At 37.8% G+C, this 18,265-nt stretch overlaps 1 protein-coding gene across 1 annotated transcript in view; it reads left to right on the top strand.

The window, feature by feature from the left end:
- LOC101427658 (zinc finger protein 624-like) overlaps positions 1 to 18,265 on the top strand; it is a 195,797-nt gene that overhangs the window by 88,648 nt on the left and 88,884 nt on the right. The window contains exons 7-9 of the mRNA XM_071215524.1: positions 7,912 to 8,038; positions 11,071 to 11,217; positions 12,016 to 13,023. Of these exons, the coding sequence (XP_071071625.1) occupies positions 7,912 to 8,038; positions 11,071 to 11,217; positions 12,016 to 13,023 (1,282 nt within the window). The remainder of the gene's footprint in view (positions 1 to 7,911; positions 8,039 to 11,070; positions 11,218 to 12,015; positions 13,024 to 18,265) is intronic.

Genomic DNA, 18,265 nt, shown 5'->3' with positions numbered 1-18,265 from the left:
ACTTGAAAAGAAAGTGGAACAGCCCAGACAGCACAGGAGGCCCACTCTTTGTCTCTTTGACAAGCCCTGTGCATGGTTGCTCAAAGCTGAGTTCCAAGAGGTAGTAGATTCTGGAGGGGAAGGCAGAGACATCTGCAGAGATTGGCAGCCATCTCCATTCATCATGTGGCAGCAACACTGAGATCAACAGTAGCTGGCTTTGGTGAGAAAGCACCTTTAAGGATGCCTTGAGTGTGAATTTTCACAGCCTTGGAACTGAGCTTTTACTCCAAATAAATACCCTTTATATGGAAGCGGATGTGGCTAAAGCAGTTGAGCACCTGCTCCCCACCCAGGATGTCTCCGATTTGGTTCCCAGTACCTCCTGAAATAAACAAACAAAGCAAATGACAAAGCAACTCGGGAAGCTGATTTGGCTCAGTGGTTGAGCACCAGCTTCCCACATATGAGATCTCAGGTTCAATACCTAGACCCCACTACCTTAAAAAAAAAACTCTTTATAAAAGCCAATGCTTTCTGGTAATTTGCACCAGCAGCTCATTGGCAAACTAAAACAGACTGTATACAAGCAAATTAGACAACCTAGATGAAATTGAAAAATTCCTAGAAGCAAATAAACTGAACTGTACAGGAAATGGAAGATCTCAACAGATGAATTACAAGTAAAAAGAAATTGAATCAGTCATCCAAAAGCCTCCAAACAAAGAAAAGCCCAGGAATAGAATTAGTGCCAATCCTACCCAAACTCATCCAAAAAATTTCACAAGGGAAACACTAACTCATCCTGTGAGGCGAACAGCTCCTTAATATCAAAGCCAGATGAAGATACTATAAGAAAAAAAAATTACAAACCAATCCTGCTAATGAATATAAATGCAGAAATCAACAACTAAATATTTGGAACTCAAATCCTACATTCAAAGAATTATACACCATAATCAAGTGAGTGTTGTCCCAGGTATCATGGGTGGTTCAACATAAGAAAATCAGTTAAAGGTATACACCACATTGAGAAAACGGGCGGGGGGAACGGGACATATGATCATCTCAATTGACAGAGAAAAAAGGCATTTGACTAAATCTAGCATCCTTTCTTGATTAAAAAAACACCTAGAAAAATAGGAAAAAGAGGAAGCATCCACAACATGATAAAGGGCATGTGGCAGTTTGATATTATTGATATATTCCAGAAAGAAATAGAGATTATGTTTGTAAATTGGTCTGTTTCTCTGGACATGATAGCCTTTGATTATATTAAATTGAGCTGAGCTGTCTGATTAAATTAAGATTTGGGCTTTGATTCAACCATGTCATTAGAGTGTGACTCAGCGTTAAGTCCCAGCCCCCTTGGACTGATAAAAAACAAACTCTCACACAGAAGCAGATATGCAGGAAGAGAGAGTGCTCTGTAGATATGGCCCCAGGAAGAGAGATGAGCCTGATAGTCTACAGGTGACCTTGTGAAGAAACCAAAGCAGCTAAGCCCAGAAAGAAATGAGCCCCAGGAAGAGAGATGAGCATTATGCCAGCCTACCGCTGAGACCAGAGGAAGCTGGGACCATGGAGTCTTTAAGAGGAAGGAGGAAGGCTGAACCCTCGCAGACATCAAATTTCATCTTGTATCAACACATGGCAGCAGACTTAGGGTGAGAGAGTACCTCTGTGGTACCTTGAGTTGGACTCTTTAGGGCCTGGTAACTGTAAGCTTCTATCCCCAATAAATACCTTTATAAAAGCTGAAAGAGTTCTGGTACTTTGCATCAGCACCCCTTTGGCTAATACAGGGCATTTTAAAAAAACCCACAGCTAACACCATACACACTGGTGAAAGAGTAAAGCATCCCTCTAACATTTGGAACAAGACAAGAATGCCTGTCACCATTGTTATTTCAACATTGTGCTGGAAGTTTTAGCCACAGCAGATAGGTAAGACAAAGAAAGAAAAGGCATCCAAATTAGAAAGGAAGAAGTAAGTTTCATTCTTTGCAGATGCCATGATCCTATGTATATAAAGTCCCCTCCCCCCAAAATCTAAACTAAGTTATAAGATCTAATAAATGAATTCAGTGAAGTGGTAGGGTACAAGATCAACATGCAAAAGTCAGTAGTTTCTGTACACTAGTAATGAGAAATATTAGGAGAAAATTTAAAAATCCATTTGTTTAGCAACTAAAAGAATAAAATATCTAGAATAAATTTAACCAAGGATATAAAGGACTTAAATATTGAAAATGATAAAACTTTGCTAAGCGAAATCAAAGGTAATCTAAATAAGGGAAAGACATTGAATGCTCCTTGTTTGGAAGACTAAATATTGTTAAGGTGTCAATACTAGCCAAAATGATTTCCAGATTCAACACAATCACAGTCAGAATTCTAAGAGCCTACTTTGCAGACATGGAAAAGCCAATTATCAAGTTTATTTGGAAATGTAAGGACCCCAAATAGCCAAAAACATCTTGAAAAAGAAAAGTAAAGTTGGAGAATTCACACTTCTGACTTTAAAGTGGTCAAAACAATATGGTAATGGCACAAGGATAGACATAAAGACCAATGGAATAAATATGAGAGTTCTGAAATAAATCTCACATATTTGGCCAATTCATCTTTGACAAGGCTGCCAATTCCAATCACCTGGGAAAGTATAGTCTTTTCAACAAATCATGCTGGCAGAACCGGATATCTATATGCAAAAGAATGGGAGAGGAGCCCTATTTCCTCACCATATACAAAAATGAACTCAAAGTGGATCAAAGAACCAAATAAGAGAACCAAGATTTTAAAGCTCCTAGAAGAAAAAGTAGGGAAGCATCTTCAGGGTTTTGTGTTAGGCAGTGGCTTCTTAGACTTTACACCTAAAGCTCATGCTATAAAAGAAAAAGTAGATAAATGGAACCTCATCAAAATTAAAAAGTTTTGTGTGTCAAAGGGCTTTGTCATAAAAGGGAAGACATCTTGTTAAACCCCAATACAGGTTTAATATCCAGAATATATAAAGAAACCCTACAACTCAACAATAAACAAAAAACACTATCCAATTAAAAAATGGGTGAAAGTCTTGAATAGAGATTTCCCCAAACTGGATATAAAAATGACTAAATAGTACATTAAAAGATGCTCAACATCATTAACTCTAGGGAAATGCAAATCAAAGCCGCAATGACAACTATTTCATACCTACTAGAATGGTACTATTAAGAAACATTAACAGGATGCAGGTGTGGCTCAAGCTGTTGAGCTCCTGCCTCCCAACTGGGAAGTTCCAGGTTTGGTTCCTGGTGCTTTGTGAAAAAACAGAAATGAACAACAAGCAAAACAGAACAGAAAAGTGAACTCAGGGAAGCCAGCATGACTCAGTGGTCATGTGCTAGCTTCCTACATCCAAGGTCCTGGGTTCAAACCCCAGCCGCCAGTACCTCAAAAACAAAACAAAACAAAAAACCCCAGGAAATTACAAATGTGGCTCCCTGTCACCACTGTTATTCAACATTGTGCTGGAAAATCTAGCCAGAGAAGTTAGGCAAGAAAAAGTGCTAAAATGCATCCAAATTGGAAAGGAAGAAGGAAAAACAGTCACTATTTGTACATGCCATGATCCTATATAAACTCCTGAAAAAACTACAACACTATGAGAGCTAATAAAAGACCAGCAAAGTGGCAAGATATAAGATCAACCTGCAAAAGTCAGTAGCATTTCTATACAAAAGAGCAAGTTGAGGAGTAAATGAAGAAAAAAATTCCCTTTACATTAGCAACTAAAAGAATCAGATATCTAGTAATTAATTTAACCGAAGAGATATATGACTTAAACATGGAAAATTACAACACTTTGCTAAGAGAGAAAAAAAAAATCTAAATAAATGGGAGGATATTCCATGCTCATATATTGGGAGACTTAATATTGTTAAGATATCAGTTCTACCCAAAATGATTTCTAGATTCATCACAATACCAGTCAAAATTCTAACTGCCTACTTTCCAGAACTGGAAAAGCCAATTACCAGATTTGTTTGGAAGGGTAAGGGGCTCTGAGTAGTCAAATAAACATCTTGAGAAAGAAGAATGAAATCGGAGGACTGGCTGTAGCAGTTTGATATATTTTTATGAATTCCAAAAATAGTTAATTATGTTTGTAAACTGGTCTGTCCCTCTGGGCATATTAGATTATACTGGATTCAGAGATTTCACTTTTACTTGATTAAATAATGATTAAGACTTTGATTGGGCCACATCAGTAGGATGTTGTATCCCTGCCCCTTTGGTGGGCAGGGACTCACGGAGAAAATGACAAGGCACAGGATTTAGTTGGAGTTTTAATGCTGAAACCCGGGAAGTAAGCACACAGGAGCAGTGAGAAGGCTCAATTAGACACAGCTGAGGCCCTGGGAATAGAGATGAGCTGTTCACCTGAGAGTAGACAGCTGGCCTTTTGGAGAGAGGTGAGCAGCTGAGCTGGGAGAGAAACAAGCCCGGGAAGAGAGGAGCCCTGGAAGCCTGAACCCTTGCAGATGTTGGCAGCCATGTTGTTCCAAAACAGGATAGTAGGCTTTGGTGAGGGAAGTAACTTATGCTTTATAGCCTGGTAACTGTAAGCTTCTACCCCAAAACCAACTGATTACTGATTTCTGGTATTTTGTATCATCACCCTTTTGGCTAATACACTCACACTTTCTGACTTTAAATTGGTAAAAACAGCAGGGTACTGGCACAAGGATAGACATAAAGACCAATGGAATGGAATTGAGAGTTGCAAAGTAGACCATCAAATCTGTGGCCAATTGATTTTGACAAGGCTGCCAAAACAACTCAATTGGGAAAGAAAAGTCTCTTCAACAAATGATGCTGAGAGAACTGGATATCCATATGCAAAAGAATGGAAATGGAGTCCTTTCTCACACCATATACAAAAATGAACTCAATATGGATCAAAGACCTAAGTAGGAGAACCAGGACTACACAGCTTCTAGAAGAAAATGTAGGGAAGCATCTTTAGGATTTTGTGTTAGTCAATAGTTTCTTAGATTTTACACCCAAAAGTACCAGATTTTTTAAAAAGTAGGTAAATGGGACCTCATCAAAATAAAAAACTTCTTGTGCATCAAAGGATATTATCAGGAGAGTGAAAGTATTTGGAAACCACATATTGAATAAGGTTTTAATATCCAGAATATATAAAGAAGTCCTAGAATGCAACAATAAAAAGACAATCCAATTTAAAAATGGGCAAAGTGCTTGAATAGACATTTCTCCAAAGACTATACAAATGGCTAAAAAGCACATGAAAAGATAAGCAATATCATTAGCTATTAGGGAAACGCAAGTCAAAACCACAATGAGATACTATGTCGCATCCAATAGAATGGCTACTGTTAAACAGAAGTTTATTTACCAGTATTGGCAGGATGTGGACAAATAGGAACAATTCATTGCTTGTGGGAATTTAAAATGGTGCAGCCACTGTGGAATACAGTTTGACATTTCCTCAGAAAACTAAGTATAGAATTACCAGATGATCTGGCAGTCCCTCTAGTAGTATAACCAAGAAGAATTGAAAGCAGGGACTCCAGCAGATATTTGCACACTGATATTCATAGTGGCATTATTCACAATTACCAAAAGATGGAAGCAACTCATGTGTCTAAGGAATGAAGTTCTGCTTAATAAGAAAACATGAACCACGAAGGCATTTTGCTTAGCTAAATAAGCCAGGCACAAAAGGACAAATTTTGTGTCATCTCCCTGATATGAGGTAATTAAAATAAACAAGCTCATAGAGTTAGAATCTAAAATATAGGTTACCAGGGGCTGGATTGGGAGTAGGGGTTGGGGAGTGTATTAGTTTCCCGTGGGGCTGCTGATCGACAGTACTAGAGATGGGTTGGCTTTTATAATGGGAATTTTATTAGGGGAAACTCTTACAGTTCTGGCACTGTGAAATGTCCAAATCAAAAAACAATCAGAGAAGCTTTCTTACCAAGTCAGCACCTGGTGAACCTGGTGTCCTGCCATGTGGCAGTCAGGCATATGCAGAACTCATCTCCTCAGCCTCTAGGGCCTTCTCTGGCTTTCTGCAGCTATAGGTGAACCTGGAGTCCTCACTACTTTTTCCTTTATCTCACATGGCAGGATCAAAATGGCAGTTTCCTTTTCTGTGTCTGTCTCTCTTTGTCTCTGTTTATATCAGACCCAGCAGGAGGGTGGGGACCTGAGCTTTGTCATGAGTCAGTGACAGTCCTTTCAAAAGCCCTAAAGCAATCTAATCCAAGACACCTTAACTGAATTTAATGCAATCCAAGAGCCTCACATCCACAGGAATGGATTAATTAAAAAACATGATCTCTTTTGGGGATTCACCAAATTCAAACTGTCACAGGGAATTAAGCTCAATTTGTACAAAATTTCCATACATTAATTGTAAATTTTAGAAATGAATGGTGGTATGGGTAGGTAAACTTGTGAGTGTAATTAACAGCACTGAATTATATATGTAAATGGTTTCAAGGGGAAATTTTAGGTCATATATTATGTTATTAGAATAAAAAGAGACATGTTTACTATACAACACAGTGAACCTTATTGAAAATCATGGACTATAGGTAATAGTACAATGATATAAATATTCTTTCATGAGTTGTAAGAATATATCACACTGATGCAAGGTGTACTGTGTTAGTCAGCCAAAGGGGTGCTGATGCAAAATACCAGAAATCTGCTTGCTTTTATTAAGGGTATTTACTTGGGGTAGAAGCTTACAATTTCCAAGCCATAAAGCATAAGTTCCTTACCTCACCAGTCTGTTGCCACATGTTGCAGCAAGATGGATGCTGATGTCTTCCAAGAGTTCAGGCTTCTTGAGTTCCTCTCTTCCCAGGGCTCCGTTTCTCTCCAGGCTCAGCTGCTATGCTCTCTCCACAAGGCCAGCTGTACACGATCAGGCTCTGTTTCTCTCCCTGGGGCTTCTGCCATGTCTAAGGAGTCTTCTTAATTACTCTGTGTTCTTATCCTGTATGTTCATTTCCAAGGCTCCAGCTCAAAATTCCAACCTCCCTTCTCTGCAATTTCTCTGTGAGTCCCCACCCATCAAGTGGGCAGGGTCCCAGTGTCCTACTGATGTGTCCCAAAGCCTTAATCATTTGTTTAATCAAGTAAAAGTAAACCTCTGAATCCAATACACTCTCATATGCCCAGAGGAAAAGACCAGTTTACAAACATAATCCAATATTTCTTTTTGGAATTCATCAATGATATCAAACTGCTACATGTATTAATAGGGTGTTATATTGGAGGAAAAAATACACCATAATGTGAACTATGGACTATAATTAATAATACAGTTATAATATTCTTTCATCAACTGTAACAAAGGTACCACACTAATTCAAACTGTTAATAATTGGGGTGGTATATGGGAATGCTGTATTTTCTCCATGATTTTTCTATAAATCTTCCATTTTTCTTATTAAAAATAGTTTTTTTAAAAATTGAAAAATATTTTTTGCCCCATCAGTGGATATGGCTGTGTAAGCTTTGGTATATCCAACTATGGAATATAATGCAACTGACCCAAAAAATTAGTTTGCCTTCATATATTGACCTGGAAAGAAGTCTGGCACATTAAGTAAGGAAGTTCACACACACAAATGCACACGCATATGCACAGAGGGAAGTAAGCCCGTATTATAGCTACCTATATGTAGTTTGACAGTGCATGAAAGAACACATAGAGTGGAATGCAGTGATTAAAACAAAACCAAATGACCAGGTAGGGAAAGGAGCAGTTCCCCAAGGAGGAGACTGCTGAACAGACCAAACAAGTATCTACTACAAAAGTCTTTTAAATTCATGATGAGAAGAAGCCGGAGATATTTTGAAGCAATTATGTATGTATATGTATTATGTTTATCATTTCAGTTACCTCTTACTTTTGAGGATGTTGCCATTTATTTCACGCAGCAAGAATGGCAGTACCTAGAGGCATGGCAGAAGGAGCTTTACCAGCATGTAATGAAAACCAATTATGAAACTCTTGTTTCTCTAGGTAAGAAGTGGCCAATTTTGTGTAAGTTATGGAAGTGGGTGCTTTATGAGGTCTGTTACTTGATCCTCCTAGATGTTAGGTAGCACAATTTCTCAGAAATTATTGAGAAAGTTATTTTCACCCCCATATTCTTTTGTTAATACTTCTGTAAATATGCCTAGTTCTTACTCAAGGGTAGATATTGTTATATGAGAATATTTAAGATGACATGTAATGAAAGATGGTTAGAGGTGACTAAATAAATATGTCAGAGCTTTTAGTCAATATATACTCTGATATTGCCATGATTTTCACATAGGAGCATGCCTAACTCATATCCACCATGTACACTGTATATTTTAAGCCTACCTCGTAAGTACTCTTTACCTCAATAAAACTAATGTTATTTTTTCCTGGAATGAGATTTTGCGAGGCTATATAATGAGGTGTTTAACTGTGGCTATCTCTAGATGGTTTTGGTAATGGATGTTCTTTATGGTCCTTTTGCTTATTTGCTCTTTATTTTTTTAAATTTATCAAACATTATATTCTGCTAGTAAGATTGCAAATTAGTACAGCCACTTTGGAGAGCAATTTGGTAACATATAGCTAAAGAGGAAGACAGGTTTGTTCTGTAACCAAGCAGTTCACTTGAAGATCTAGAAACTCTTGGGTACAAGATCAGAGAAGCATGTCAGTGAACAGAAAAAAGACAAATTAAATTGTCTTTACGTCAGTATTATATATTACTCAGATGAATGAACCTGAGTTGTGAGTTTCAAAATGGAGACATTTTGAAAACTTAATTTGAAGAGACAAAAGCAAGTTGTAGAATGATAGAGTATCATTTGTACAAACTTTAAAACCAGCATACACATAACCTATAGAATTGAGGGGGAGAGAGTGTAAACTACAATGTAAACTATAATCCATGGTTAGTGGCAATGCTCCAAAATGTGTTTATCAATTGCAATGAACGTACCACTCATGAATGATGTTGCTAATGTGAGAAAATGTGGGAGGTATGGGGAACAGGGCATATGGGAATTCCCTGTATAGTCTCTGTAATATCTTACATACATGTAAGATAATCTAAGTATCTTTTAAAAAATAAAAAAATGAAAAGACCAAAAACAAAACAAAACAGAAAACCATACAGTATTTTGTTTACTTATTCATATATATATATATTTTTTTTTTAAAGAAAAAACATGAATGGGAATGTTCATCACCCAAATTCAAGGTAGTGATTACCTCTTGAGAGGGGCTTAAACTGTGTCCTTAATGTTTCACATGTTTAAAAAATACTGAAATAAGTATGTCAACATGTCAAGATTTGACAAAATTAGATGAAACCCAGCTATTTGTATAATTTTATTTTTCTCTATGCTAGAAATATTTTTAATTAGAAATGAAAGCATTTTTTAAGTCCTTCTGACTAAATTTTTGCTGCAGCCAACTTGCTTTAAAGTTGAACCCCTATGAACTGGCTTTTAATAAGTGACTCCTAATAATATTGCTGTTAAGAAAGGAGATAAAGGTATGTATAAGCAAATGTGAAGTTGTTCATTATTGTTACTGATAGCTAGACATCAATACGTATAGTTAAAATCTGAAGCAACCTAACTGTCCAAAATTAAATATTTACTTAATTCTAATATATCATGCATTAAAAATACAAGTGGGGCAGGGTGTGTGACTTAGAAAGATTTTGACAATATGAATAAATCTATAACAAATGAAGAGTTTGAATTAGTAATAAAACAGATTGTTTCCTTTGTGGGAAAGTTGTTGGGGTAGGCTGAATCTAGTAGGGTGATAGGACTTTTGGCCTGGCCCTCCTTGGTGGTGGCCAGCTGCATGTGAGACTGAACTTTCTTCAGATGATGGTTCTGATTCACAAAAAGCTTTCCTTTTTGATGAAAACTGTCACTTTAGCTTGTAATTTATCACAGAATCCTGTGCAGTGATCCTAGTATTTTGAAATTATATGATGGTGTTATATAAGAATTTATTTGCTATTGACCTATAATGGAGAGAGACTTACTATGTTGCTGCAATGATTTTGTGTCAAGATGATCCAATAAAATTCAAAACAAAAAAAAGCAGTTGTCAGACTAGCAAGATGAGAATATGCATATTTGAGTTATAGGAAATGTAATAAAATTGCTTTATTCTTTTTCATATTAAAAATAAGGAATTCATGCTAAAAAGTTAGAAAAATACATTTAAAGAGAACTTGAAATTTTCTCTTAATTCTTTCCCAAAGATAACCATTAAGCCTATTAGTATAGCTCTTTCAAGATTTTGTTTGCATCATTAAAATACTTGTTTTGTGGCCTGTACTTTTTCCATAGCAATATATTATGAGCATATATGATCCCATATATAGTAGAATTTAAATGATTTTTAATTTTTATAAGGTAAAGTAGGCTGGAAGGTAATATATGAAAGTCTTATTGTATTAAGATAGTGAGACTAGTTTTTTCCTTTTCTCTAGTCTATAATTTTCTTAACAGCTTTGTTGAGATATAATTCATATACCATAGAGCTCACCAATTTAAAGTTTAGAATTCAATGGCTTATAGTATATTAACAGAGTTGACCAACTATCACAACTTCCTTATTTCAGCACATCTTCATCACCCCATAAAGAAAGTCTGCACCCATCAGCAGTCACTCCCCATTTCCCCCTCCTCACTGCCCCTGAAGTTACTAATCTACTTTTTATTTCTATGGATTTACCTATCCTAGACATTTCATATAAATGGAATCATACATGGCCTTTTGTGCCATTGTTACAATTGGAGACCATAAACAAAATTAAAACACCACAACTGGTCTACCAGGTTCAGATAAATTAATAAGCACTGTTATGGTACATAGTCAGTTTTGATCCTTTTTGTGTAAACCTATAAACCAGTACTTTTTTTTTACATCTTTTCTCATATGTTGCCCTATAAATGAATTTTGACAAATTTAGAAATAACTCAGTGTGCTTTAAATGTAGTACTCAAGGAAATCAAATTACCCTGTCTGATTTCTCTGTGCAGATAATGGGATTCCCAAACCAGAACTAATATCCTGGATTGAAGGGAGAGATCCCTTAAGAAACTGGGAAGAATCACTGAAATCAGAAAACATTTGTTCCTCTACTGATGTGCATTTTGATCCAGCTATTGAGAGGAAGCCATTTTGGGGTGAGTGTTAAGAAATCAGGGCCCTGACCTTATGATGTCACATTCAAGTTTCTTAGTTGCAGGTCTCTGATCATGTCTTTCCCTTTGATCAGGCTGAGGCTTGACTTCTGGGATATTCTAGAGAACAACAATAAGCATTGTGGATAGTGGATTCTGGACCCTCTTCTGGGTTACCTCAAGCAAGTTATTCAATAACTTTTGGTATTTTTATTTCTTGATCTATAAAATGAAGACAGTAAAAGTACCTAAATTATAAAACTGTCAGGAGGATTCAGTGGGTTAATGTATGTAACGTGTTAAAATTATGTTACAGAGTAGGAGCTCAAGAAATACAAGATATTCCTAGTAATTGGGAAAAGACCAAACACAGGGACTGGTTATATGGAACCTAGTTACCAAAATTGCTTGCTTCCTATTTGGCGACTATCACATCTGTTTGAATCCTTAAAAATTTGGCTCACTTCTTTTTGTTCCTTGTCATAATGGAAGAGTCTGAGAATTTTGGATCTTAGAGGTAGGTATTAAAGTAGGGAAACAGAAAGCCAAATGGGAGCATCATTTCAAGAAATTGTGATTCTAAAATAAGTGTGTTCACTTTAGGTTCAGCAGACTGTCACCAATTCCTTTGGGTCATGTAATATAACTACACTGATAGGTATATGATTGTGTATTGATGGAAGCTAGATTTCCATGCTGACAGGGGTCACTGTTTTGGATCACTTTACTGGTGACATAAATCCTTATCATGCTATATAGCATCCACATGAATACTGAATGAAATTTTGTGTTTAATTACAGGAAGGCAACCAGATGAAAATTCAGGAGAAATTAAATGCCATTTCCAATTAGACTGTCTTTCTAGCCAGTATTCCTTTAGACCTTTACTGGATCACAAATGCACCAAGACATTTTTCCAGAAGAACAACATGCAGGCACACCAGTGCCAAAACAGTGCAGAGAGGCGAGCCTCCTGTCCAGCATGCAACATGGCTTTGTCTCAGAAGTCTGAGTTTTCCAGTTTGCAGTCAGGAGGGAAGCTATCCCAGTCTCCTAATTGTGAGGTGACCTTCCGTCTGAAGGAGAACACAGAGGCTTTTCAGCACCATGGTGGGAAGAGACCGTTCTCTTGCCCTGAATGCAATAAGTGCTTCCACACAAGTTCTCAGCTGGCCACGCACTTCAAGGTGCACACACAAAAAATGCCCTTGCAATGTCTTAAGTGCAAAAAGAATTTCCGCTGGCGTGGCTTGCATTCGGATGAGAAGCCCCTGAAGTGCCCAAAATGTGATTTGACACACTGGCGCAGATACACCAGAAATAAGCCATTTTCTTGCAATGAATGCGGCCAACGCTTTATCTACCCTTGTAAGCTCCGCGACCACCTGAGAGTGCACAGTGGGGAAAGGCCTTTCCAGTGCTCCGTATGTGACAAGAGCTTCCGCATGAAGGGCGCTGCAAAGGCTCACCAGCTCACCCACAGCAAAAAGAAGCCATTCACTTGTGCAGAGTGTGGTAAGGGCTTTATCACCCCTGGTCAACTCACCACACACTTCAGATTGCACACAGGGGAGAAACCCTTCCAGTGCCCCAAGTGTGAAAGAAACTTCCATGAAAAAAGATGCATGCTTACCCATCTGCACATACATAAGTTCGAGAGGACATTTTCCTGTGGAGACTGTGGCAAGGGTTTCACTGATAGGTCTGATCTTGCTGAACACATCAGAGGGCACGCGAAATCTTATACTGCTGACATTAGGAAGAAAAGGCTTAGCCAACTATTGGCAATGATAGAGGCCGATTGGAGCTGAGGAAGACTAGGACATCCTGAGATATCCTGAGGTAGCAGGACATTGCCTAAGAATCCACAACAGTACCCAGATGCAACTGGTAGACAGATTTTTAGGAACCAAGGCCCTTTTTGAGCAAGAATGTTAAGCATAGTTAGGAATATGAGAAACTACAAAGGATTTCCTCCTATTAAACAACCAATTCTGTTTACTATCCATTGATAAAGAGATATATTTTCTTTCTACCATCCTAAGTGGTAATTTTCCCACCCATACTAAACCAGCTCTGAAATCCCAGCTTGATTTAAAGCAGAATGAAATCCCTCCAGAACCATTCTCAAAGCTAAAGGATGAAGGTGGTGTGACTTGTAAATATCAGCTCTGCTTTTTTTTCCCTCCTGCAGCCTATGATGCTACCGTGGGTTTAAATCCAGTCATTTTCATTGCAGGTGCTGATAAAGAAGTGGATGTGGTTTTGATTCATTTATTTTGAAACTGATAGCAATAAAATAAGTTGTTCAAATTTTAGTGTGTCTCTTTATATGAATGCTGATGTTTCACAATAGGTTCCATAATGATTATGCATAGTTCCACCAAAGGAAAAGCTGACAATTTCACCAATATATGACTATTCAGATTTCAGTAAACATAAACCTTAAGGTGATAAGAAGTATAGAACTAGAACTTGGACAAGAGAACGGAGCAGGACAATAGAGTATGGGTGTTCTAGAGAAGAGATGCTATTTGAACCTGAGAGACTGAAATTTTCAAGAATAAAAATCTATGCAGACAATTAAAAGCTGACTTAAGGCAAAAATAATGAAGATTGATGGCTTTATCAGCATTATTACAGGCAACAACAGTTTAGTATGGAGTGTTTTTAAGGAAATGTTAAACAAGTACAAGTCCAGAAAAAAGATGAACATTGGACAAGCACCAAATGCTTATACTCTAGGGGCAGAATTGTACTCCAAACAAGTCCTGACTTCCAGAGGGTCATATTCATATTCATGTAAAATCAAAGGTAGAATTTAAATTCTGAGAGAAGACAAAAATAAGATTGTCAAAGGCTGTAATGAATATTACTAAACAAAAATATTTCAAAAATGGTTTTCTCTGGAACACTGGCATCCAAGACATTCTGTAAGAAAATTATTATATCAGTTAGTTTAAAGCTAAAAAAACATTTTCCCACTACCATCACTGTTTGATACATATTTCTGTAAATTCTGAATTTCCAAGGGCGAGATATAATATGAAATATATTCTGGATAATTTGACTTGGGATTTTTTTTTTCTTACCTGCCCTCTCCCCTCAATGCTTATTGCAGCCTGTAAAACAGAGTTTTTCAGGACTCATTTTGAAAAACATTAATAGTCTTGGCTCCAGCAAAGTAACCCTCAGTCTTAAGAAGAATGAAAATTCTAGAGAATGAATTTCTTAAATTTTAGATGACAAAGAAAACAGACCTTCATAGGTGGTATGTCCTCTTTCTTCAAATGTGGAACATTAACAAAGGTAATTCATAATATTAAGAGTATCATTTCGGCAGATTATAATTACTTATAGACACAAGGTGATGTCTGTTGTTCTATGTGTAGCAGACCTCAAAGCATATAGATAGATTAAATTCAAGCAAGGAAGAGATTGTGGACCTGCTACATGTGAGTACCACTGGTATGGGAAAATTTAGTAGGAGGATGGTATAATGAGCTGAAATAAGACTTTGAAGGACACAAAATACCAGGGTTTCTAGTTTGGTATTCTTACATATTACCTATTAATAAATGAAGGTTCTCAGTAAGAGATCCATAGTGTTAAGAGTTTTGTTAGACACTGGAAGTATTTTGGAGGAACATGACAGAAAGGGTAAATTCCAAATAAACCAAAGTCCCCTAGGCTGTTGACACTAAAAATGAAGAAAATTTTAACAGTGGTGTTTGAAGAATAGAGGGAATTCTGGCAAAGAAGGTTTCATAAGCACAGATTGATCAAACTTCCTTTCCTATCTTTTCCAAAGTCCCTGAAAAGAAAAACCAATGCTGAGATATCCTTGTGAAATCCCTGCACTTCCAAAAATAAGGAATGAGGCCTACAGTCATTCAAAAAGAAAAGTCTTATTTACTTCTACAAAGGAATAAAAAATCTGGTTCACTTGTGAATAACATATTAATGGACAGGATAGTTAAAAGGAAAAAAAAATCCCATTAAAGTTAAGACAGTGGTCTCCGCATGAATCATTTAACATGGAATGCATTATATTACATTAGTGTATACTTGATACTTCCAAGAGAATTAGCTATTATAAGAAGCAAAGTCGATCCCATTCACAAAAGTACAATTATGTCTTGATTCAAAATAGAAGCTAAATTTTTTTTAAAGATTGATTGATTGATTTCTCTCCCCGCCCCCCAGTTGTCTGTTCTCTGTGTCTATTTGCTGTGTATTCTTTGTCTGCTTCTGTTGTCAGCGGCATGGGAATCTGTGTTTCTTTTTTTGTTGCATCATCTTGTGTCAGCTTTTCCGTGTGTCCAGTGCCATTCCTGGGCAGGCTGAACTCTTTCACGCTGGGCGGCTCTCCTTATGGGGTGCACTCCTTGCGCATGGGGTTCCCCTATGCGGGGACACTCCTGCATGGCACCACACTCCTTGCACTCAACAGCGCTGCGCGTGGGCCAGCTCCACACAGGTCAAGGAGGCCCTGGGTTTGAACTGCGGACCTCCCATGTGGTAGAAGAACGCCCTAACCACTGGGCCAAGTCCGCTTCCCTAAATTTCTTTTTTAAACCAAGTATATGTATCTGTTTCTTCTGCTTTCCCATATCAAAATTATAATAAAGAGATTGTTTTACTCACAACAATGTGAATTCACAGGGTGCACCAAAAGTGGGTAATTTCAACAGATTTCAGAAAGAAGGAAAATGTGTAGAAGAATGGTATATAATGAAATGGAACAGAATTAGTCACAACTTGGAGGAAGCAGAAAGGGAAATAAAGGGGAGGAGCATATTAATTTGTTAAGGGGAACCTAAACTTGGAAAAACTAGTTAGGATGGAAGGCTGAAAACCTAGCAATCCATTGAAAGTCTCTTACAGTGAATAATCAACCCCCACTCTATGCACCACTACTACAACTACACCACCAGGAAGAACAATATCTATATATTTACCTTGCAAGAAAAAAGGGTAGGGGGTAGGGAATTGAACAAACCATCAGGAAATAATTTGAGCAGTTGTTCTGGATGTTGTATGAAATCAAAGCCCTCCTCATTCTAACTGCTTCTATGGAATGCCAAAGGGTGGTAGTAAAAAACAAACAAACAAACAAAAAACAAAAGGTGGTAGTGGTCACAGGAAGTCTTAAAATATCAGGTTCATTCATTTAATCCATTGGCATCCAATTCTTTGAATGGTTGAATGGAATACTGAACAAAATCCCCCATATCAAAGACTTTCTCCTGACATAAGAACTTCCTGCTTGCATTTTTCACTCCTCCCCAGATCTTAAAAAGAAATCTTCAACTTGAGTGGCTTAAGGGCCATTTTGGGGGCCATGAAGTGTCCTAGTGCTAGGGAATCCTGATATCCAGAATAGGAGAAACCAAGGGTGATATGAAGACCCCTTTCATGTGAACACTCAAGAGTATGGAATAAAAAGTAATTCAAGACTTAGGGGGAAACGGACTTTGGCCCAGTGGTTAGGGCGTCCGTCTACCATATGGGAGGTCCGCGGTTCAAACCCCGGGCCTCCTTGACTCGTGTGGAACTGGCCATGTGCAGTGCTGATGCACGCAAGGAGTGCCGTGCCACGCAAGGGTGTCCCCCGCGTGGGGAAGCCCCACGCGCAAGGAGTGCGCCCGTGAGGAAAAGCCGCCCATCGTGAAATGAAAGAGCAGCCTGCCCAGGAATGGCGCCGCCCACACTTCCCATGCCGCTGACGACAACAGAAGCGGACAAAGAAACAAGACGCAGCAAATAGACACCAAGAACAGACAACCAGGGGAGGGGGGGAAATTAAATAAATAAATCTTTAAAAAAAAAAAAAAAAAAAAAGACTTAGGAAGGGTAGTTAGAGAAGAAGCACTATGCATGATGTCAAGGGAACCAAGGGAGAAGGGAGTTCAAGATAAGGAAATGAATATTCCCTAGAAAGAATCAAGCATAGATTGGAACTGGCAATTGAGTCAGTGAACTTGAAGATAAGACAATCAGAATCATCCAGTCTGAGGAACAGAAAGAATAAAGAAAAGGGAATAGAGCCTGAGGAACCAGAGCAACACAAGTATATCAATATATGCATTAAGGGAGTCCTAGAAGGAGAGAAAATAGAGAAAATGGCAGAGTGAATATGGTGGTTTGGAGCTAAGTGGTTGGAGCCCAGAAAAACATGTTCTTAAACTTAACCATTCCTGTGGTTGTGAGCCCTGATAAGGTCTTTTAATGCAGCTATTTCAGTTAAAATTTGTCCCAGCTGAATCAGAATGGGCCTTAATCCTATTATGGAAGGCTTTATACCAGGGCTTCTTAACAAGGGGTCCATGATTTTGAACTGAAATTTTAAAAAAAACATTTCTCTTGTGGGCATGTGTTGTGAGGGTGTGATATATTCTTAAATAATACATAGTATAGTGTGGACTGAGTAAGTCATCTGTGGTTTTCAGCTGCCTAGTAAGCTGTTTCTATGGAACAGAAAAGGTTAAGAGCCCTTGCCTTACAGGAAAGGTCACATACAAATAAAGCCAGAGAGAGTAGCCAGAAGCTGAATGTTAACAGAACCCAGAAGGGAAGGGAGAATCCAGGAGAGGACAATATGTGCATTGCCCTGTGACAGAAAAGTAAAGGACCAAAATCAATTTCAGCAAGGCACAGAAATCCATCATCTTCTGGAGAAAGTATCACCTTGATGACACCTTCATTTTAAATTTCTTGTAGCCTCAAAACCATGAGCCAATAAATTGCCACTGTTTAAGCCAACACATTGCATGACATTTGCTTTAGCAATGAGGAAATTAAAATGGAATATTCAAGGCAATTATGGCAGAAATTTCCCAAATTTATGGAAAGACATGGATATACACATCCAAGGGGCTCAATAAACTCCAGACAGGATAAACTCAAATAGATCATATGCCACGACATATTACAATCAAACTGTTAAGATAAAGAGAATTTTTAAAGGTGTAAGATAGAAGCATGTATCACCTACAAGGTAGCCTCAGTACGATTAAGTGTTGAGTGCACATTGGAAACCATGTAGACA

Source organism: Dasypus novemcinctus, chromosome 5 (genome assembly GCF_030445035.2).
Source record: "Dasypus novemcinctus isolate mDasNov1 chromosome 5, mDasNov1.1.hap2, whole genome shotgun sequence".
In the NCBI taxonomy this organism is placed as follows: domain Eukaryota; kingdom Metazoa; phylum Chordata; class Mammalia; order Cingulata; family Dasypodidae; genus Dasypus; species Dasypus novemcinctus.
This window is presented reverse-complemented; position numbering and strand designations above follow the sequence as displayed.